The 24,026-nt window shown below is 37.4% G+C and overlaps 1 protein-coding gene across 1 annotated transcript in view; it reads left to right on the forward strand.

Annotated features, from left to right (window-relative positions):
- Positions 1–24,026, forward strand: part of LOC103595883 (E3 ubiquitin-protein ligase ARIH1) — a 112,500-nt gene that overhangs the window by 570 nt on the left and 87,904 nt on the right. The window contains exon 2 of the mRNA XM_008579409.1: positions 1–178. Coding sequence (XP_008577631.1) covers positions 1–178 — 178 coding nt within the window. The remainder of the gene's footprint in view (positions 179–24,026) is intronic.

The raw sequence follows: 24,026 nt of genomic DNA on the forward strand, positions 1-24,026 counted from the left end.
GGGCGGCGGCGGCGGCAGCGCTCTGGGGCCGGGCGGCGGCGGCGGAGGCGGTGGTGGTGGTGGCGGCGGCGGGCCGGGGCACGAGCAAGAGGAAGATTACCGCTATGAAGTGCTCACGGCCGAGCAGATTCTACAGCACATGGTGGAATGTATCCGGGAGGTCAACGAGGTCATCCAGGTGAGGGTGGCTGCTGCGCTGTCTTGACCCAGCCAGACGGGGGAGTGGGTTCGGACGGTCCGCGCGGCCCCGAGGGGCAGGCCTGGGCCTGGTGCGCAGCCCAGCCCGGTGTCTCCCGGCGCTGTCTTCACCGCTGCTTCTGTCGGCGATAGAGGGTGTTGAAAACAGCCGTTCGCGGGTTAGCCGGGTGTGGGGAGGTGCGCTGGGGGCGGTGCTTCCCAGGTCCTGCTATGGCGGAGGCCTCCGGCCGCCTAAGCCCTCTCTTGCGGGCAGTTGCTGCAGGTCCCTGGGCCCGGTGTCCTTCCTCTGGCCGGAGGAGCGCCTATAGGGGCGGGGCGGAGGGGGGGGATGGGGAAGAGGAGTCAGGAAGAATTGGGCACCACGAGGGTTACCCCAGCCTTCAGTCTGACTTGTACACATTTAGAAGGGATTAGGGTAGGCCGAAGAGCAGCATGGTGTACGGTTGCCTCAAGTGGGCACCAATTAATAAAGAAATGAATCTCCTCGGCAGTCTTCAGTGCCTACTTAAAGGTGGGGGAAGGGAACTATTTCTCGGAAGAGGTGCTGATGGCCCTTTTCTGATGGTGAGGCTTCTGCTTACATCTTTTTTTTTTTACGTCTTTGGTGTTTGTTTGGGACCTCTTATCCAGTGATAGCATATGACTTGCTTGGAGCTGTTGGAATAGTTACTGCAGATTGCATACCCATTCTTGCAGTTAAAAACAAAACGCAGTGTTGTCTAATATTGGACAAAACTCTATTGTGAATTAGAAAGCAGAGGCTTTCTGCTTCTGAACGCCTTTCTCTGATAAGTTGTATTTCGTGGTCAGGAAGTTAGGCTTGGTTTAAGTTGATAACCACATCTCATTTAACCTGCTTCAGATTTTGTATTTTTGAAATTTAGGAAATCAGAAATTTCTATTTGTTTGGGGGAAAAAACAGTTGTCATGAGGGTACAGGGATATGGTTGAAGAATAAAAGTGAAGTCTTGATCAGTACAACTTTTAGAAAGCATTAGTTACCTTGTATACATAAGTAGCAAGTTTATTATTGAGTCATTCCTTTTTTTTCTTTCACTTAAACTGGTTACTTAAAAATTCATTGACAAATTAGCAGTATGTCATTGCCTACTTGTTGACTTTTCATTATTAACAGATTTTTATAGTATTGTCTAAAAAGCAACAGTTTTGAAAATTGAACCATCTAGGCACTATTTGAAGACTGTTTTGAATAACAGGAAAAATCTCTGATATCTAGTGCTGTTACTAAACAGTAGAAATCTCAAACTTTAAAAGGGATAACGCAGTCTAATAAGGAAATTAAAGGGTTGTAGAAGTAAGATACGTTTTACTGCTCTTTCTCTGATCCTAAAAATACTACAGTTGAGTTCTTAGGCCACTAAATTGAGAAATTTTCTTTTCTTCTTTCTTTTTTATTTTGAGGGAACTTTGTTAAAGAATTTGCAGTAAAACTTTGAAGTCTCTTCATTTATCTACACCTATATAAAATCTGATGGTGTCAAATTTATTACCTAGTTTACTGGGATTTTTAATTAGCCTGTTTAAAAATCTCATGGGTATTTATTATTTAGCTTTTTGACTTATAGTTTGTTTCACTATAGTTAAATCTCCTCCGACTTTCTCAGCTCTTAGGTGTGTCTTAATCACTGAGGCTAAAAACAAGTTCTTTATGTTCTTCTGGAACAGAAATGTAGCTAATGCATATGACATCATTCTTCCTTTGTTATTTTAGGTGAGAGAATAAATGCTGATGAAATAAACTAATAAAGCCTACAAAAAAACTAGGGATTATTTTAGGTGTCCTACTTTTACAATGTGTCCATTTGTGAAAAACCCACTTTTTCCCCAGTCTACTTCATTGTAAAGATGCTCCTAAATAGAATTCCGGAACATTTAAGTATCCCTTGTTAAGAGTTCATATTTAGAAATACCAGTAAAATCAAAGGGTAGAATATATCCCATCTTTTCTCCAGATGGTATACTTACTAGGTCTAAACTAGGTTTTTGTTACGTTGCATGTTATTTATCCTAATAGACATAGCCTTGAAAAGTTACACAAGTAATTCATGCACATTGCAAGAAAAATCTGATTAGGCAAGAAAAAAGACAAAATAAGCCTGCCCCCCAGAGAGATACACCAAAATGTGAACTGTTGTTATCTTAACAAACCTCAGTATAACTATACATATTTTTTAATAACAGTGGAATCATGTTCCACTGATTTATGTTCCACAGTGGAATATGTTCTCTTTCTGCTTTCAGTGGGAAAAAAGCAGGTTACAAAAACAAGGAATCTGTGAACAACTTCCTCCTGCCAATAAGTAACAATTGTATTTTTTAAGAGCTTTACATGATCACAGGTCTAAACTAAAAGGTCTTCCTTTTTATTTTCTAGTTTCTGGCTTTTATAAACATCATTGAGAATATTCCCATAAGTCAGTCTTTGAGTGTTTTCTTATTTTCTTGGGATTAGTTGAATTGCTGAGTCAAAGAATTTGCTCATTTTCAAGGCATTTGATTCATACTACCATTTCAGAAAAGTTTTACTGGTTTTCCCCACCATATTGGTGCCTGATTGGCATAAAATGGTCATTTGAAAAAAAATTTTTTTTAAACTGATGAGGTTGAATTTACATCTTTATTTGGCTTGGTAGTTTTGTAAATTGCCCTTTGCTTTTTGCTCATTTTACCCTCTTTTGGCATATTTATCTCTTATTGGCTTATAAGACCTCTTTATATTAAAAGAGGTTTTAAATATCAATTGTCGAGGTTTTTTTCAGTTAAAAACCCCACTAATGTTTGTTTAAATGTCAACAGGTTTTAGCAAGTTAAAAAAAATTATAGTTTACTTCACACTGGAGAGCTTATTGTTAACTAAAAAATTTTAATACCCTGCTCCCTGATGCTACCTTTTAAGGTATGTTGTTATTGAATTTGAAAATACATTCGCAGGAGAAAAAGTTTAAAATGTAAGAAGATCATCAAGTTAATTTAATCTTTTTTGTCAAGTTAATTTAATACTTTTTCTGGGAGAAGAATTCTGGGCAATAAGACACTGTTATTTGCAGATATCTGCAGGTTAGTTCTGGTTTTCAAATAAGTCAACACTTTTTTTCTTTTAGAAAACTCTTTGTTTTCTGGCTTTCTTTAACTCCTCCCTAGTTAGTTTAATCTGGTCTTGTTTTATTTAAATCTTTTGTTGGTACCTAGCTTACCTTTTAAACTTTTAAGAAAAAAATCAGGGACTTTCTTTAACCTATACTAATGACAAAGTGCTTAAAGCCTTTAACTTGACGAACTGTATTTAACTAGTATAGCTAATATTAACAGGTGCATTTCTAAGGTAACTGCGTAAATAGCTAGGTCTTTTATTAAATCCTACACAGTTGTGCAATTGGAGGATGTTTAAACTTGCCGTTTTGTATTTCCACAACAATGTTCAGCAAATGTTGATTGTGCATTCTTTGTATGCCAAACACTGTTGTAAGTTAGAGGATGTGGTTTTTGCTGAAGAAGCATGTAGAGGTGGGAAACATAGAGGTCTTTGGGCTCCACTTCCAGAGATTCTCAGTTATTAGATTAGTTAAGTCTGAGGTGGAGCCTGAGCATCTTTATATTTTAGCTACACCAGTGATAGTTCTGAACCATTGGAATCATTGGCATGATTCTGACTCAGGGAGTGAGTAGAGTGAAAAGAGCAGCAGCCCTTAGGGATACCACATTTAAAGGGTGTGCTGAGGAAGAGGGACCTGGGACCTTTGGATGTGAATGGTCAGAGAGGAGTTATAAAGAGAAGTGGTAAGGGTTTTGCTTTTATAAGATTGATTATGCTAAATACCCCATTTTAAAGACTGAAGAAATCTAATACTGAAGAAATTTTCTATTGGCTTTTGATTTGAAATCTTTAATTTTATTTCATGTATTTGTTAATTAAAAGATTTCAGAACTTCTTTTTTTTTTTTTTTTTAAGATGACTAGTAAGGGGATCTTAACCCTTGACTTGGTGTTGTCAGCACCATGCTCTCCCAATTGAGCTAACCAGCTATCCCTGTATAGGGTTCTGAACCTGTGGCCTTGGTGTTATCAGCACCACACTCTCCCAAGTGAGCTGCAGGCCCACCCTTTGGGCTTTTTAAATCTGGGAGTGAATTCTAGAGTTGAACTACCAGATTGGTCTTTTTTACATTAATTGTTTGGTTTGTTTAACATTCTTTTAAAAACCTCAGTTAATTGAAGATGTTCATTCTTTCCAAGAAATTGAATTCAAGTGTGCATGTCATGATTAATTTAAATTGATTAACTTAATTGAGAAAGAAGAAAGAGGGAGGAGGGCACGTGTGTGTGTGTGTGTGTTTTGGAGCTATTAAGGTGTATGGCATAGTTTAGATTTACTTCTCTCTCTCTTTTTTTTTTTAAAAAAAAAAAAGGATGACCGGTAAGGGTATCTTAACCCTTGACTTGGAGCTGTCAGCACCACGCTCTCCGAAGTGAGCAAACTGGCCATCCCTGTATGGGATCTGAACCCGTGGCCTTGGTGTTATCAGCACCACACTCTCCTGAGTGAGCCACGGCCGGCCCTAGATTTACTTCTCTTGAACATTTATCTTTTCCCATCTGATCTCTTTGAGCTGTAAGTTTTTTTTTGTCTTTTGTCTTTTTCCGTGTCCGGCAACGGATCGCAACCCTCAGTGTTGCCCCCGCACCGGACCGAGGACCGGCAACGGGATTGCAACCCTCAGTGTCACTCCCGCGCCTCGCTCAGCCAGTGAGCGGGAACCGGTCTGTATGTGGGATCCGAACCCTTGGGCGGGAGCGCCGCCGCACTTCCCAAGCGGCGCACTTATCCAGTGCGCCACCGGGCCGGCCCTGAGCTGTAAGTTTTAAATTACATTAAGACTTGTTGAATTGCTTATGACAATAGTCCTGTGAATCAAACTCTGGGGCTGGGGTCCAGCAGTATGATTTAACAAGCCTTACAGGTCGTGATGATGCAAGCCAACATCTGAGAACCATTGATCTAGTTGGAATTTAACAGCAGTGGTTCTCTGCTTATTCTTCTTAGTGATAAATTACTACAGAGTTGGATTAATGATGGCTGGTAAATTCTTTAAGAAACTAATAAAAGGAAAATTTCTAGAGCCTGGACACTTACTGGGCTAATTAGAGGGTTGGAAGGGATTTGTCATTGCTGTTATACTTCAGCTAAGATGGGCTTTACTCATTTACTTCAAACATGCAAACCAAACTAGTGACGTCTGACATTCTAGATTGGAGCACTTGGTTTGCCTTCCATTCCTTCCCTCCCTCTGTGGATTTTAATTAATTAATTAATTTATTTATTTTTGGGGGGGCTGTTGGCAAAGGGATCCGAACTCTTGACCTTGGTGTTGCCAGCACCATTGTCTCCCCAAGTGAGCCACGGGCCGGCCCTTGATTTTATTTTTTTTTAAACCCTAGCTACATAGTGGAATCACCTGGGGATTTTTTTTTTTATTATACTTTTTGAGAATATTGTAGATTCACTTGCAGTTGCCAGAAGTAGTGCAGAGATCGCGTGTACTCTTTAGCAATTTTTCTATAATGGGAACATCTTGCAAAACAGTACCTTGCAAAAAACATCTTTTATAGTATCACAGCCAGGATATTGACATCGATGCAATCTATTGATCTTATTCAGATTTCCTTATTTGGGGATTTTTTAAAATGCAGGCACCCAGGCCCCACCCCGGACCAAGTATAGTCAGTCATCCCTTGGTATCTGGTATCTGTGGGGAGTTGATTCCATGACCTCCGGTGGATACCAAAATCCGCTGATGCTCAAGTCCCTTGTTTAAAATAGTGTAATATTTACATAACTTACATGCATCTTCCCAGCATTTAAAAAATCATCTCTAGATTACTTACAGTAGTTATAATAGTTGATATACTGTATTGTTTAGGGAATAATGACAAAAAAAAAAGTCTGTACATATTCAGTACAATTTTTTTTTTTTTTTTTTTTTTTGCAAATATTTTCGATCTGGAGTTGGTTGAATCCACAGCTGCAGAGCCCTTGGATAGAGTCGAAGGGCCAACTGTAAATGGGTCTCTGGGGATTTGGGCCAGATTTTGTCATTAAACAGAAATCTTTCCTGGATTATTTTAATGCATAGTCAAGATTAAGAGCCCCTACTCTGTCCAGTGTCTCTAAGAATCCTTTTTGTTACATTCCTGTCTCAGCTTAACTATAAGTAAATGATAATGAGCTATTTTATAATGTAGTTCATTCCAGTGTTTGACTCTAAATTTTTAAATGGATGTAGATTATACTTCCATGTTAACTTTTACTCATTGTTCCTAGGGTAGCCCCAGGGTCAAATTTTTTGTTTGTTATGTAGCTATCATTTTGGAGGCCTGAAGGAAAAACTTTTCTTACTGAAGTTAGTCAATTCCCCATTCTTCACTTTTATGGTAGTGAACCTATATCTTTGATAATGCATGTTTGCCTACTTCTCTATTTAGTATCACAGGCCATAACTTTTGCTAAGTCCTTGACAGTACTTGTACAGCTCATCCTTTGTTACTATGTAACTTTATAAATAGCTTAGTTATTCCCATTAAATGATGGGATAGATGAGAATTTATTTAGGCTGACATTTGATGATCATTACTTATTGGTTGAGAGAATGATCAGACTTCTTCTAACTTGGGGTGACTGGATCTTTTGGGGCTTATGGAGGTGGTAGTGGCAGTCGCAGTCTTTGAATTATTTTCAGCTCAGCCACTCTTCATAGAGTCAGTAGATTTCTACAGTCATAATATGCTTTAAGTTTCTTCTTAAATTTTTGCTTTTTTCCTAAATTTTTATTCACCCAGTGATAGGTGGTCATCTGGCTTGGTCTTGAATAATGTCTTGTTTGATGTACCTTGGTGCATAGTAGATGCCCAAGTAGTGTTTGAATTAAATTGATGAATAATATAGTATTTCAGAAGGCAGCTTAAAAAGTTCTTATTGAGCTAGCATCTGTTCTGGTAAATCAGCTTATCAGATCCCTACATTTTTTTATTTTTAAAAATAAGAATTCTGGTATTAAGGCCAAAAGGTTGTGAGGATTGAGAAATGAGAAATGCCAAATATTGTTCTGGGAGTTTTCCCATATAATTTTTTTTTTCGTGTAAACATTGGTCTGTAGCATTTTTCTTTCCTTTTTGCTATGTTTCATTTAAAAGAAGTATCAAAAGTGACCTGATACTTATTACATTTTGGCAAAAAGTATAGCAGATAAAGAAATAGTAGGTAACATTTTCTTATTACTGAGACATTTATTTAGACAATGCTAAGAATAGCTATAATCCCTGACACTTCTCCCCAGGGTTGCTCTGCTGTCTCCTTTGAAACTTACATACTTCTGATTCAAATATTAACTGACTCCAATTACTTGGTAATATGTCCTCTCTCTTAATTGTACAGTTTTTTTTAAAGATTAAGTACAAATTAGAGACTGAGAAGTATTTTCTGATTCTTAGCAAGTATTTATAAGTAAAAGCCTCTAATGTGGGCAGTTATCTTGGACTTTATGACATTTTGGACAGATATTTTTCTGAAACTCATTTGACACCCATATTTAATACCTTCACTCCATGATGATCTTCGATCTTTGTATGATTGACTTATCCACTAACCATTATTGGAATGCTTGTCATTCTTGATTCTTTCTTTTCCTGCATTTCCCACAACTAGTTAACCCTGATCAAGTTACCTCTGACATTTATTTCATGTTATTGCTGTCCTTTTTACTAACTGCTTATCCTAGGTCCCCTTTTTATTTTGCCTCCTTTTCTCTCGGTTTCCAGTCTTTCATACTGCTACCAAACACAAATACAATAGTCATTTTCCTGCTAAAAAGAGACTATCAAAAGTCTAGTCCAGACTCCTTACTGTGGCGTTCATGGCTTCCCCATCTTAAAGTTTAGCTAATTTTTTTCAGTCTCCTCTGCTGCTGTTCCTCATCCCCGACTACCCCCAGTTGCATTGCTTAGAATTCCTTAATGTGTAACACACATTTGTGTTTTCCTACCTTTGTTCATACTGGTCCCTGTTCTTGTGATACCCTTTCTCTTCTTAACTGCCTGATGTACTCCTATTTAGAACCTACTCAGATATTACATCATCTCTTTCCAGGTCCTTCTCCTCTACTTTTCCTATAATGCTTCTTTATCTATGTTTGCATAGCACTTCATGTGCATATTTAGTGTAGCCTACAAGTAGTTATAATATAGCCGTCTTTATACCTAAGTCTCTGTCGCTAGTTAGATCTGAGGGTTTTGAGGGTGCAAACTAAAAACTCCTTCATCGGGCCGGCCTGGTGGCGCACTGCTACAGTGCGCCGCTTGGGAGCACGGCGGCGCTCCCGCCGAGGGTTCGGATCCCACATACAGACCGGTTCCCGCTCACTGGCTGAGCGAGGTGTGGGCGCAACACCGAGGGTTGTGATCCTGTTGCCGGTCCAGTCCGGTCCAGGCGCGACACTGAGGGTTGCGATATGTTGCCGGACACGAAAAAAGACAAAAAAAATAAATAAATAAAAACTCCTTCATCTTTGTGTCCATAGATACAGCACACTAACACAGTCCTTGATAGTAGAAATTCAGTAAATGCTTGTTGAAGTTTGTCCTTGTCTGGTAAATGCTTACTGCCTCAGTTTCCTTATCTGTAAACCAAAGGGAGCCAGACAAGATTTTCTTCTGGCACAGATAAATTATTTTTTGATTTCTAGGTAGGGCCAAAGTGAAAGTGTAAGAAAAATGGCAAGAAAAAAATGTTTAAATTCCAAGAGGACAAGCTTTTTAAGGCTCCTGACTATGAATATATAGCAACCCTTTTAGATGAAACTGTTATTTGCATGTAGTTCCCTGGTACTTTATATGAACTGACATAGGGATGTTAAAAAACTATTGGGTCACTTTAATACAGTAGGTCTCAAAGTATGGTCCACAAGAGCCAAACTATTTGATAATAAAACTAAGACATTATTAGCCTTTTTTTTTTTTTTTTGTCTTTTTCCGTGTCCGGCAACGGATCGCAACCCTCAGTGTCGCCCCCGTACCGGACCGGGGACCGGCAACGGGATTGCAACCCTCGGTGTTGCTCCCGCGCCTCGCTCAGCCAGTGAGCGGGAACCGGTCTGTATGTGGGATCCGAACCCTCGGGTGGGAGCGCCGCCGCGCTTCCCAAGCGGCGCACTGTAGCAGTGCGCCACCAGGCCGGCCCGATTATTAGCCTTTTTTTTTTTTTTTGTCTTTTTCCGTGTCCGGCAACGGATCGCAACCCTCAGTGTTGCCCCCGTACCGGACCGGGGACCGGCAACGGGATTGCAACCCTCGGTGTTGCTCCCGCGCCTCGCTCAGCCAGTGAGCGGGAACCGGTCTGTATGTGGGATCCGAACCCTCGGGTGGGAGCGCCGCCGCGCTTCCCAAGCGGCGCACTTATCCAGTGCGCCACCAGGCCGGCCCGATTATTAGCCTTTTTAAATGTGCTGACATTTGTACTGATGGTGCAGAAGCAATGGATGGGTAAAACCAGTGGCACTTAGCCCAAATCAGGTCAGTGGTACCAAACTATACTAAGTCATTGTATCTGCCACACACTCATAGGAAAAAGTACCAGTTTTACTTATTTGTCCTAAATGAAAAAGTAAAAATTATTAGTTTTATTATATGCATAAATCACTTATGCATACTGAAGTATTGGTGTTTATCTCAAAGAAAAAACATTTGTGCACACTTTTGACTTGTGAACTGAACACTGATGGAACACCATTTTTACTTGAAAGAATGATGACAAACTATGGTTATACAGACATATGGCAAACATGGTGTTTCTTCAAATGAATGATGCATACCTGTCATTTCAAGGAAAACGGCTGACAGTGTTTGTTACTAATGACAGAATTTGCGTTTTTGAGTGAAAATTAGAGTTCTGGAAAACTTCATCTGCCATTTTGAGACTGACGGCTTCCTGGTACTTAAAAACTTTTCTGCTGTACATGATGTTTCACAATCATGCGTTGGTAAAAGATCCATACAAAGTACAAGCTAGGCCACCGGATTTTAATGTAACAAGAATATGAAAAGTTCTTTGATATGGTTTCAGATTCCATGTTGTAACTAGCCTTTATAGAAACTACAGCGTTTTGAATTTTGGTGTAGTATCAAAAAGAATATCCATATTATCTGAAAAGGCTATGAAAATACTCCTCCCTTTTCCAGGTACATATTTGTGAGGCAACATTTTCCTTATATTCTTCAAACAAAACAACATATCCAAGAGATTGAATGCAGAGGCATTCATAAGAATCCAGCTGTTTTCTGTTAAGCCAGATATTAAAGACTTGCAGACATGTAAAATAGTGTTTTCTCAGTAAATTTTTTGTTTTAAAACATAATTATTTTTCATAAAAATGTTATTTGTATTAACATAATGGGATTTATTAGTGTTATTTTAAATGAATTAAATATTTTTAAAATTCTGTTTTAATACTGAACATGATAACGATTGATAGTTATATAAACAGAACTGTTTGGCCTCCTCAATAATTTTTTAGATCAAATGGGTTGAGAACTGCTGCTCTCATTCTGATATATTTCTGAATCATTAGGAAATGTGTTGTAGGCTTACAAACAGGAGACATGACTAACCACCCTGCATGAGTTTACTCTAAATTACCAGTGGGTCATAAATTACAAATTAAGAAGAGGTATTTACTGGTTAATCAGAAACATTTATATATAAGTTATGAGAGTTATTAACAGAACTATTAGACACTGTACTTAAGAAATAAAATGTATTGGATCTTAAGATGTGACTAGTTGGTGAAAGATGGTTGGGATGGGATGCTTAATTTTTTCAAGAAGGAGTTAGTGGATTACCTGACATATTCTATTTTTCAATTTGTTTATATTCTGACTTCCTATTATGAAAGCCATATGAAAGCAGGGACTTTGTTTTGTTCATGGCAGTAGTCCCAGTGCCCAGAACGGTACCTGGCACATAGTGAGCACTTAGTAAACATTTTTTTGTTAAATATTTTTGCCATGTATATAATTCTAGTTTGGTAGTTTTCTTTTCAGCATTTTAAGGATTCTGTTGTTTTTTGGGCTTACATCGTTTCTGTTGGGAGGGAGGAGGAAAGGAGTCTTTTTGTTATTTTTAATCTGGGTGCTTTTGATATGTTTTACTTTGTCTTTGAAAGACTTATAAACGATAATGTGTCTAGTCATGGTTTTCTTTGTGTTTATCCTTGGGTTTTCGGATCTTTTTGATTCTGTGGGGGCAATGTCTTTTCATTAGTTTTGGAAATTCTCAGTTCTGCCTCAATTTTTATTTCCTTTCCTTCTGAGCTTCTAGTTGTACATATATCAGAACTTTTTATTACGTTCCATATGTGTCCAGTGCTCTTTTGTGTACCGTCCATCCTGTTTTCTCTGTGCTTCAGTTTGTATAATTTCTATAGGCTTACCTTCCAGGACTCTAAATTTGTCTTCTGTGTCCAGTCTGCTTTTAAACACATCCTAATTAGTTTTTTTTTTTCCTTTTTGTCTTTTTTCATGACCGGTAACAGGATCGCAACTCTCGGTGTCGCTCCCGTACCATGACCGGCAACGGGATCGCAACCCTCGGCGTTGCGCCCGCACCGCGCTCAACCAGTGAGCAGACCGGTCTCTATATGGGATCTGAACCCTCAGCGGGAGCGCCGCCGCACTCCCAAGCGCCGCACTCTACCGAGTGCACCACTGGGCCGGCCCTTAATTAGTTTTTAATTCCAGATATTGTATTTTTCAATTCGAGTTTCCATTTGATTCTTTTTTGTAGATTATAATTTTCTGGTGATCCCTTCTTTCATCTATTTACCACCTTTTGCTCCATTTTCTCCATCCTATTAATTATGTAGTTATTTTTAAAGCTTTGCCAGCTAACTACAGTATCTGAATCATCTGAAAGTCTCTTCATTTTGTCTTTTTTCTTTCTCATGGCTTTTGGTCATGTGTTCCTGTCATTTGACAGATTCTAATTACATGCCATATATTGTAAATAAAGTGATTTAGAGATTCTAGATGATGATAGATTCCTCCAGAGAGGATTTTCATTCTCCATTCTGTTTGTTAGAGTGGTGAATGATCACCTTAATCCAATAAGGCTGAGTTGTAGCCCTCCCTGTTCATTTTCTGTCTCTGATCTGTCCCTGGCCCTAAAGGTCTTCGAGTAAGAACTTGATGTGTTTTCAAGCAGTCCCTCTGCTAGGTATCATGTACTTTAATCAGTGTCTCTCTAGACCACTGAAAGTATCACTCTGTTTCAGAGGCTTTACCTTTAGATTTTTAGTCTCTTGCCTTGTGCAATCACAGTACAGCATATATCCTGAGGGGAAAAAGGGACCCTTTCTTGAGATACCTATGCAAGTCTCAGTAAAAAAGCTCTGTTGGTTAATCTGTGAATTAGTTTCCTGTTTTTGCTGTAGAAAGTTGCCACAAATGTAGGGGCTTAAAACAACACATTTACTGTCTTACAGTTCTTAAAGTCAGAAGTCTGAAGTGGATTTCACTGGGCTAAAATCAAAGTTTTGGCAGCCTGTGTTCTTTCTGGAGGCTCTAGGGAAGGAGCTGTTTCCTTGCCTTTTCCTCTTCAAGAGGCCACCTGCATTCCTTGGCTTGTAGCACTTTCATCTTCAAAGCCAGCAGCATGGCATCTTCAAATCTCTGACTGGGACCTCCAACTTTGCCTTTTCCTTCCACCTCAAAGGACTTACCTGGATTATACAGGATAATCTCCTTATTTTAAGGTCAGGAGATTATCAACCTTAGTTCCATCTGCAATATTTATTCCCTCTTTCCATATAACATAACAATCATAGATTCCAAGTATTAGAATGCAGACATCTTTGGGGAGGCTGTAGCATATTCACAGATTCCAAGTATTAGGATGTCAGCATCTTTGGGGGACACTCTTTTACCTACCGTACTGTCTCCCAGCAGCAGTCCTCTGTGGTACATTAACCTGCTTGCTTCCAGAACTGTCAAGTGCCTCAAGGGTAAAGGCCACTACACGTGTAAGATGACCAGTTCCTTTAGTTCTTGTTACCTCAGCAGTTCTCTATTGCCTTTAGACAGATGATTTCTGCACATTCTTTGGTTTTTCTTGTTCTTGGTGGAAATGCAAGTTTGTTTCTTAGATACCCTATCTTAACTGTAAAGGGAACAATAAATCTTTTTAAAATAAATACCCTTAGTCTATGGGACATGTCTTAGGGTTTTTGAAGCATGCATTCCATGGGAGCAAGCAACTACTTTATGGACTGTGAAATGCATCCAGCTAGAAAGTATGGTATTTTAAAGACTGGAGTAAACATTCTGTCTGGGATTCAAGAAAATAACAAGATGAAGGAAAAAAAGGTATATTTCACTCATTTTTATGTAAGGAGAGACTCACAAACATATAGAAGTGGAAATAATAGATGGTTAATCGGTGGAATATGTTACCAGGAATTGTTTTTAATGCGTTTTGGTTTGTTATATAATCCCAGGGAAATAGCATTATCTCTATTATACAATTAGTAGATTGGAATTAGAGAAATTGAGAAATGGGTTTTTCAAAGAAGCTCAGTATTTCTGTTAGAAACTAGTGAAGGTCATTGAAACTAGGTCTCTTTGACTTTAAAGTACAAGCTCTCTCTGCTATACAAGACTTTTTTGAGACTTTAGTTGGCCTTTGTGACTGAGCCAAATTCTTTTTTTTTCTTTTGGCAGCTGGCTAGTATGGGGATCTCCAAATTCTTGTACTTAAGTTTTCTTTGTATTTGTATGCTGAAAACTTTGCAATACTAAAATGCCCTTTCATTGTAGCTAATTGACTCTGATTTTAGATGCATCATGGCATTAGTTATCTATTGCTACATAACAAATTACCCCAAAACTTAGTGGCTTAAAATACCAAACATTTATTACTTCATAGTTTTGAGCAGTGTACCTGGGTGATTCCGGCTCAGGGTTTCTGATGTGGTCATAGTCATCCTGTTAGCTGGGGCTGCATTTATTTCTTCTTAACTTGGGTGAAGGAACTGCTTTCAAGATGACTCATGTACTGGTTATTGGTAGGAGGCCTTACATCTTTTATCATATGGGCCTTTCCATAGGGCTCCTTGGGTTTCCTCACTATATGGCAGCTGGCTTTCGCCAGAGCAAGTAATGAAAGAGAGCAATACAGATGCTGTAGTGCTTTTTATGACTTAACCTTGGAAGTCATACTTTGTTTTTTCTGCCATATCCTATTGGATACACAAGTCTGCTCTATTCACTGTGGAAAGGTCTGCAGGGGGTAGGGATCACTTGGGGGCCATCTCGGAGGTTGGCTCCCACAGGTACCATGTGGAAAGGAGAGGTAAGATACAGGCAGATGGCTGTAAGACTAGATTTTATTTCCAGGATCACACGGTTTAAAAAATAATTGATGTATGCTTAATGAGTAACAAAATGTAAAATTGAAAGTTCTCCAAACCAAGTGTAGGGCAGCTACCTTTTGCAATATACAGTAAGTTTACCAAAGTTAATTTTAAAAAGCTTTTTCTATATGTGGGACAACAAGTGTTTGTAAAACTCTTAAGTATCACATTTCGTAGAATTTCATAAAACTATCATACCCTACAATCTAGGACTAGAATCTGTTCCTGTCTTATATTACTAACTCTGTGACTTTAGACTAAATCAATCTCTAGGCCGAATCTGCCCTTACAAAGGGAAAGGTTTGGACTTGATTTCCAGTTGTAAAATTCAGGTACTGACAAAGGATAATTAGCGTGACTTCTTTCAAGATAGGAAGCTAAAAGATCACAAAGGTATTGACATTCAATGTTGTACCCCACAGAAATGTACAATTATGTTTCAATTAAAACAAAACAAAACAGAAAAAACAAAGCCTCCTTTCCATCTTATCTAATGTTACTGTCTGTCTTGAACTTGGTCTTCTTGGATTTTATTATCCCTGAAATTAACATGTCTTCCCAGCACCATGTTTTACCAAATCTGTTTTACATCCATATGCCTCCCCCTGGTACATGTGCTTGGTAGTAGGTCTACAAAGACAAGTGGAGAACATTCCTTTTCTTTCCAGGGCTTGTGGTCTAAGAAGGGCAAATTAACCCATAAATAAATACTTCATTATAAAGGCAATTAACTCAGGACCCATCTTGTCTATCTTTATCCATGTATTGCTGATCTCAGTTATTTCCAGTTTCTGGACTTGCCCCAGCCTGGTTTCCAAAGTTGAGAATCTTAATATATTGCCATTACTAAAAAATTCCTACCAATTGCAGCTAGGTTAAGGAAGGCCTTTCCCTCCAAAGTAACCAGTTGGTTTTTTAGGGAAGAGAATATTGACCTTTGTGGATAAGTAGTCTTGTTAGAAGTTATTAGAAGGTTCTTTTTGGAAAAATTTTAAAAATGTGAAAAGATTGATATTGATGGAAAATGGGGCCTTTGCAGGCTTGTAAATATAATACGAGGGGTTTTCAAAAAGTTCATAGAAAGATTTGTATTATCTTTTACTTCTTTCTTTCCTCAAACTTTTTAAAGTACTCTCGTATAGTCACCACAGATTTTTTTCAGGGAATCCTGAAATTTTATTTTTTTTTACAGATTAGTCATTTTACTCAGTTTGTGACAGTGTCAAAAATGTTCATATTTTATCTGAATCTATCGTCTGAGGAAGTATACCAAATCTTTACCATTCACAATAATCAGGGGTGGATGTATGGGGGTTGGGGGATGGGATAGGAAGTGGTACTTAAAAGAAATCTGCTTGGCACAACAGTTTCTGAGCCTTGGGGACCCAGTAATTAAAAGATGCACATTAGGATCAAAGATTCCTTAATGTGATAGATCATGCTTTTCGTAATTTGCCACATCTACCTTATCTGCTGATTGTGGCAGAACAAAATAATGATGTTCCTTGTAAAATTTTTTTCTCTATGACTTTGTAAGGTGTGTATTTGCTTTGAATGCTTTTCCCCTGATAAACTCACTCATACTTCAAGACCGACCTTAAACATCGTTTCTTCTTTGTTAGTTGGTCTCAGAATTTTGTACATATTTTTATAAAAAAGCTCTTGTCTCTATTATTATTTATTCTCCCACTAGATAGACTCTGAAATCCTTGAGAGTAGGACCAATGTATTAATTTGGATATTTCCATTAACCAGCATAGTTCCTGGAGCATAGCTGATAAACATTGATTGAATAATCAAAACTTGTTCAAAGTTTTCTTATTGATTTTGTTATTGATAAAAATAAATCTTGGTTTTATCCTTATTTTTGTGTGTATGTGTGTGTGTGTGTGTAAGAATTGTTAACATTCCTCTTCTGCTGACTTCACGGAATTAACCCTTCTCTCATTCTCTGACATAGTGTCTTTTTGCCCTAAATCAGTTATCTCATGTAAGTTCAGTTGTCACAACTATTCTGTGAAGTAGATGGTATTTTTATTATTTTATGCCTAAATAAATTGAGGCTTAGAGGGATTAAATAACTTGCCCAAGTTTTCATAGCTGGGGTTGGAACTCAGTATTTTATATCATTAAATATAAGCAAACATGAATGTTATTGTCTTGTGTGCTGGGTATTTATTTTCTGTTTGCCTCTGCAGAACTACTCTACCTTCCTCTGTCCTGCTCTATGCCCCAGGAAACTGACTTGTACTGAGTCAATAGGCTCTGACTTGTGACTTCATTGCTGTGGCCTATGAATCCAAATAAAAAACGAGTGGAATAGAGTCAGAAATCTACTATACACCCCATTTAAGATTTTATATCTTACGTAGGTATCGTCCTCAAGAAAATGTCAAGCCAAATTTGCTATTACAACATTTACTATTTTCTAGTTTAATGTAAGTATTTTAAAACACAAGTTTAATATAAAAAATTCCACTACTTAATCAAAGTTATAGAGTGCCTATATAAGAGGAATCTTCAAAAAGCTCATGGAAGGATTTGTATAATCTTTTAATTTGGTTTTCCACAAACTTTTTGTTTTTTTGGCAGCTGGCTGGTGTAGGCATTTGAACCCTTGACCTTGGTTGTTATAACACTGCTCTAACCAACTGAACTAACTGGCCAGCCCTTCCATGAACTTTTTGAAGTACCCTCATATTATGTAAAAATTTATTTATGATTTATCTATGAAATTACAAACTTAGACTAGTGGTTCACAAAGCCCAGCATTCTCCCTCTGACAGAAGTACCAAGAGATTCTGGAAGAGTAACATTCTGAAATTGTTATGGATGTGCCAGATAACAAATTTGGGGGGGTGGGGTGGCTGGCCTGTACTGGGATCTGAACTCTTGACCTTGGTGTTATAACACCGTGCTCTAACCAACTGAGCTAACTGGCCAGCCCCAAATGCTTGTTTTAAAGGGAGAATAGCTGACTTTACTTACTTGGCTCAATAATGAAATAATTCTTTAGCGAAGTTCTCAGATGAGCTTTTTAGTGATACTGTTTAACCTCAAATGTAAGAAAATGTGTTTACCTTTTAACCTACTTCAGCTCTTATGAAGGGGAACACTACAGAGTAGGCCTCAGATTACTTGTCATTTGATATGGAAATAATTTTCCTTTGAAAAGAAAGTTTGTATGTTTTTTTACTCACTGGTTACTGACTTTTAAGTTGTAATAATTCCGTTTCATTGGCCGTAAGAATTTTGTCTGTTTATAATCATCTCTACTCATACTGCATTTAATATAGTTATAGCTGGGTCCTCGGGATATATGACAATGTCTGGAGCTTGATTTATAATGTTACATTCCACCCAAGTGTAAAGCCAAAGTCGTGAAAGTAGGACTTTAAAATTCGCAAAATATTCTTGTTACCCTTAGGAATGAAAGTATGACATTTTAAAAATAGCTTAAGAATTAAAGATGACAGGCTTGCCAAAACTTTGATTCATGCCAGAGTCAACACAATTTTTGATTCACATAGAGTCAAATTAACAAGTCTGGAGTGGATCTTAAAGGTTATCCTGGCTAACCACTTATTAAATACTACCTCCCTATTAAGTGGTCCCTGAGTTTGTTCTTAAACCTCTGCTGTGATTAAACCTTCATAGCCACTTCTAGAAGTGAGCGCATTTCATATTTGGACAGCTCTGATTTAGAGTTCTTACATACATACACATACACATACACATACACATACACATACACATACAATTTGTCTCCCTGTAGCTTTTTGCCTCAACCTACCTGGTTCTAAATCTTCCTCCTGATAGCCTTTCTATAAATTTAAAAGGCTTATTTAACATATTGGAGCCTACCAATGCATTAACCTATATCCAGTCTGACACTTTTTTTTTTTTGTAGAATCCAGAATAAAGCTTCTGCTTCTTATGGATTGTTGACTGGGAAGATTATTCTGCACTGGTATTTTGGATTCAGGCCTGTGCATGTCTGCTTAGGCAAAGTTGCATAAGGTAGAACACTATAGCAGCACATGTGCATTCTTTTTAGTTAAATAAACGACAAGGTTAAGGCAGATCTGTTAGTTCATACACTAATTGCAGATACTGGTGCTTTTTGCAATAATAGTTGAATAAGTGATTCGTCTTGATGTTACTATATTGTTAATAGTTTTGAGGTTTTTTTTGAGTTCCGGGTATTTCCTCTGACTCTGCATTTATAATAAAAGCAGTTGCTAGACGATATTAACTAGCTAGCTCTGAATGAAATGTTTTCTATTACCTTTTTTAAGGTACTAGATCAGTTTAAATGAAGAATATTGAAATTGCAGTACTAACTTATTTTTGTGCACCAGGTTTTTCTTCTTTCTGTGTAACCAAAACAAAATACAGAAGTAAGTTGAAGGCTGAGGCGAGTATGATCGAACTCTCCTCCATAAACTCTGATTACAAAAAATTTTTTAAAACAGCTTTAGTAGTGTGCTAAGATACACTATTGATAAACTTTTTTTAGTATTTAAAAAATTTTGTTTGTGCATATATTTTATTGACTCAAAATTCAGAGTACAAAAGATTAAAAAAGTAAAATACCTTTTTACCTTTGTGCCTCAACTACCTGGTTCCCTCCCTCAGAGGCAACCAGTATTATTAATGTCTTAATTCTTAATACTTTTCTCTTAAATGTAGAACCACCCCCTTCTCCTAACTCCATTTTATACATCTTATAAGATTCTAAATATTATATTATGATTATTTTATGAATTTCTGAGTCTAATGGTTCCCTAAAAATAATGCTTCGGTTTAATTAAGAACTGTATGTAAGTTGAGTACGTGATTGATTTTTACCAACTAATATTTCTTTAGCTGTTACACTGTGCTGGAGGAATACAGATACTGGACAACTCTTTAAGGAGGCATCTATTAGTAAGTTCTAATACAGTGATATGCTTAACAGCAGAAGTACAAGGTTAGAAAAGAAATGTTTAATGCTATTTTCTGGCAAGGATTGACAAATCCTTGTAGGGTCGTTAGCTGGGTTTTGAAAAATGAACCGTAGTTCACTAGGCAGATGGGGTTGGAGATGGCATTCCAGACCAAGAAGGAAAAAGAAAACGTACAAGGGCAGAAGCTATTAATGGTCTTGTATGTTGAATGAACAATAAGGAATTGAATATTGATGAAATTATTGGAAAGTAGAGTGGTAGGAGCTGGGGCTAGACAGGTAGACAGTGTGAATGGTTTATGAAATGCTTTAGCATAGTGCTATTGAGATGGACTTATCCCCTATGGCTACATGAAACAACTTTATACTTTTAAATTCATATGGAATTGGTGTTTAGAGAGACCACTCTGTTGGTGGTGTAGGGAATAAATGAGAACAGAATGAGATTAGGAAACCGGGAGAGTAGTGAGAAGTTTGTTAGAACAGTCTGGACAAGAAATACGTGGTGAGGTGAGCAAGGCTGAAATGGACAGGAGAGGAGGCATGCAGGATATTAGGAGGTAGAATCAGTGACAAATAGTGAGTTACTTTATTGAGACAAAATTATTTAGTGGCTAGGTCTTTGGCTTCTTACAGAACTAAGTTCAGTTCCAGCTTTGCCTGTTACCAGCTGTGTGACTTTGTAAAACTTTGTATAAGTTATTTAATTTCAGTAAATTCTGTTTCCCCATCTGTAAAGTGAGTGTTAACTGAAGCTTTAAGCAGCTTTCATTTAACTAACTTGCTGAATTAAGACTTGCTCTCTAGTCCCACAGTAAAACGGACCTATTTGATGTCCATGGCAAGCTCACAGCTTATTGGCATTCCTAGATAGATAAAACTAAATAGCATAATTAACCAGTCACAGTAGGCCTTGTACTGGATAATATCATTTATACAAAATGTCCAGAATAGGCCAATTTGTAGAGATAGAAAGTACATCAGTGGTTGTCAGAGGTTGGGTCCGGGGAATGGGGAGTGACTGCTAACGGTGCAGGGTTTCTTTTGCGGGTGATGAAATGTTCTAAAATTAATGGTTGACACAGCTATGTGTCACAACTCTGAATATAATCAAAACCACTGAACCACTTAGAGAGTTAATTTAATAGTATATGAATTATATCTCAATAAAATTGTCATAGAAAAAATATATATCATATTCACATTTCCCCGGTTGTCCATTCTGTCTTTTATAGCTTTCCTTCTTTCAGTCAAGGATCATGCATTGTATTTGGTTATCATGTCTCTTTACCTGCTCAAGCTTTTGATGGGTTGCAATAATAAGGAATATATAAATGGTTAGATCCCCTGGAAATAAAAGGGAAGTAATTTTTCCTCAAACTTTCTTGAACATGTAGCATGGGTCTATTAAATTTTAGATGCATGCAAACTAAAATCTTTGACTAAATTAAAATTTCATGAATGTAAGCTTTTGGTGAAGACAGGTTAAACAAAGCCATTTGAAGTAATGTCTCAAAAAATTTCTCTATCAAAGTACAATACTTATGCTGGCTTAAGCTAGCATTTTGAGATATTAAGGTTTGATTTTTAAGATAACTTTAAGTAGTTTCTTGAAATGTGAATACTCATTTGAATAGATTTAAAGTTACAGGAGGACTCTACATAGCTTTTAAGAATATTGTTAGTAGTTTTGCACATAAATGTTTTACTATAGCTTGGTAATTGGTCTAAATGACACTTACGTATTGTTTTATCTAAATGTGGTGCTAGCAACCGTTCTTATGTTGAAGACAGGAAAATGTAAAATGCTGAAATTGCATTTTGTTCAGTGAGTCTTACTGTACTCTAATCCTGCAAACTTTAGCATTACAGTAGAAATTTTCTTTGTGTAATAATTACCGTTTTAATTTTGGCATAGAAAATCTTCCGTGGATGTGATAGTTTCTTGTGTATCAAAGAACCTCTATTTGAAGAAACCATGTGGCATAGTTACAAAAGTACCTGCTGTATCCGTAGTTGTCAGTGGTATTAAAAATACTGATAAATTTGTTTTGCTTGCTGTGGTGGTATGTTTCTACTTGTAGGAAGGAAATAATATGCAATCAAAAATAGCTTATTTGGGTATGCTCATGGGAGGGTTGCTGACATCAAGTTTAGGTATTTTACTATAGAATACAGGTAGATGTGTTATCTTCTGGTTTTCCTTAACCCTTTATATACCTTGATTTTAATTTTTATCAAGTTTGTCTCTCTGGCCTTTGCCGCTGTGGCCCATTGATCTGTCCATCTGTCTGTTACAGTGCATATTGGGTACTTCCAGAAGTATGAATTCAGTGATGCAAAGGACAGGCGGGCTGCAGCAGCAAAGGTAGGACAGAATCATTCCAAAGACAAGTCATTAAAGGACCATTAAACACATGTACACGCACACGCACACACACACTGGCAGCAAGTACCTCATGATTTAAGGGCACACCATTTATCCTGTAAATCTTTATGGGAAAATCTGTTCTGTCATGATAAATTTGACTTAGTTGTAAAGGCCACAGTTTTATTATTATTTTTTAAAGCAGAAGTCTACTTGGCACTTAGGCAACAAAGTAAATTGGTGTTTGCTACTGTCTCTGTTTAAAATGCTGAATAATAGAAGAGATGATTAAGTGGAGGATATTAATGTTACTAGGTTGATTCATGGACCTGGTTGATTTTCAGAAACAATGGTGAAAAAAGATCCTGTTTTTGTAAACTGTGGGTGGAGAAGCAGGAAAGATAGATTGATCTGTCTCTGTGTATATTAATATGTTAATATCTGTTTATATTCCTAATTCTGGGATATTTTGATGAAAATAATCTAAATCTTCCAGGTTGTTCTTTAGTTGACTTCTATAAGGAAGGTTAAGGATTTCTATTTAAATGTTTGTACCATTTGTTTAAATATTTGTATCCATTTACTTACTAAATGATAGCAGCTATGATTGCAGTTCTTGGCTTTTTTTAAAAATGCTGGATTAGAATGGCAGAGCAATAGCATTTTTATATTGGATCCTAAAACTAAATTACAGGCAAGTTTTAAAAACTTAAGCGATCCTATGGAAACTAAAGAGATGGAAGGCTTATTTTTATAAGGTTAAGTGTTAAGTTGCTTGTATCATTCTAGTGTTGGCTGTAAAGTGGAGGTGTACTATAGCAGTAGCTGAGTGATGCAGATATTTGCATCATTTTCTTTGCTGTTATGCTTTTGAAAGGAAGGGGCTGTTTTTCTGAATAGGTTAATAGTGCTTCTTAAAGCTTCTCAAATGAAAGAGCAGATGGAAGTTTGTATTTGGTCTTCAGTGAACATTGTTGCATTTTTTTTTTTTTGAATTTTAATACCTGTACATATTTGTGTGTTGTTTCAATACATGCATATACTGCACAGTGGTTCACTTAGGGTAGATAGCGTAGTTTTGTATCCATTTGTCTACCACTTCTCCTTCCTTCCCTTCCACCTGTCCCAGTCTCTGTTAACCATTGTTATACTCCCTACTTGTATGAGAACCACTTTTTTTTTTTTTTTAGATTCCACATGAGTGGTAACACGTGGGATTTGTTTTTCTGTGCCTGACTTGCTTCACTTAACGTGATGGTTTCACTGCAAATAATAGGATATCATTTCTTTTTAAAGCTGAGTAGTATTCCATTGTGTACATATACCAGTGTTTTAATCCGTTCATCTATTGATGGACATTTAGGTTGATTCCATCTCTTGGCTATTGTGAATAGTGTTATGATGAATGTGGGAGTGCAGGTGTCTTTTTGATGTATTGATTTCTTTTCCTTTGAGTGTATACCCAGTGGTGGGATAGCTGGGTTATAAAAGATCTATTTTTGGTTCTCTAAGGAACCTCCGTACCGTTTTCCACAATGACTATACCAATTTACATTCCCACCAGCAATGTAGGAGAGTTCCTTTTTCTCCACATCCTCACCAGCATCTTTTATTTTCTGTCTTGTTGATAATAGCCATTTGAAATGGAGGGAGATGATGTCTCATTGTGGTTTTAATTTGTATTTCCCTTATGATTAGTGGTTTTGAGCATTTTTTCATGTGCCTGTTCGCCATTTGTATGTCTTCTTTTGAGAAATGTCTATTCGGGTCCTTTGCCAATTTTTTAATTGGGTTATTTGTTTTTTTGCTGTTCAGTTGTTTGAGTTCCTTATATATTCTGGATTTAGTGCTTTGTCTAATGTGTAGTTTGCAAACTTTTTCCCATTCTGTAGGTTGTCTCTTCATCTCTTCACTTTGTTGATAGTGTCCCTTGCTGTGCAGAAGCTTTTTAGTTTTAGTCCCATTTGTGTATTTTTGCTTTTTATTTGCCTGTGCCTTTGTAGTCTTGCTCAAAAAAGCACACTGCCCACTACCATTT

This window comes from Galeopterus variegatus, unplaced genomic scaffold, assembly GCF_000696425.1.
Source record: "Galeopterus variegatus unplaced genomic scaffold, G_variegatus-3.0.2 Scaffold1877, whole genome shotgun sequence".
Taxonomy (NCBI): Eukaryota; Metazoa; Chordata; class Mammalia; order Dermoptera; family Cynocephalidae; genus Galeopterus; species Galeopterus variegatus.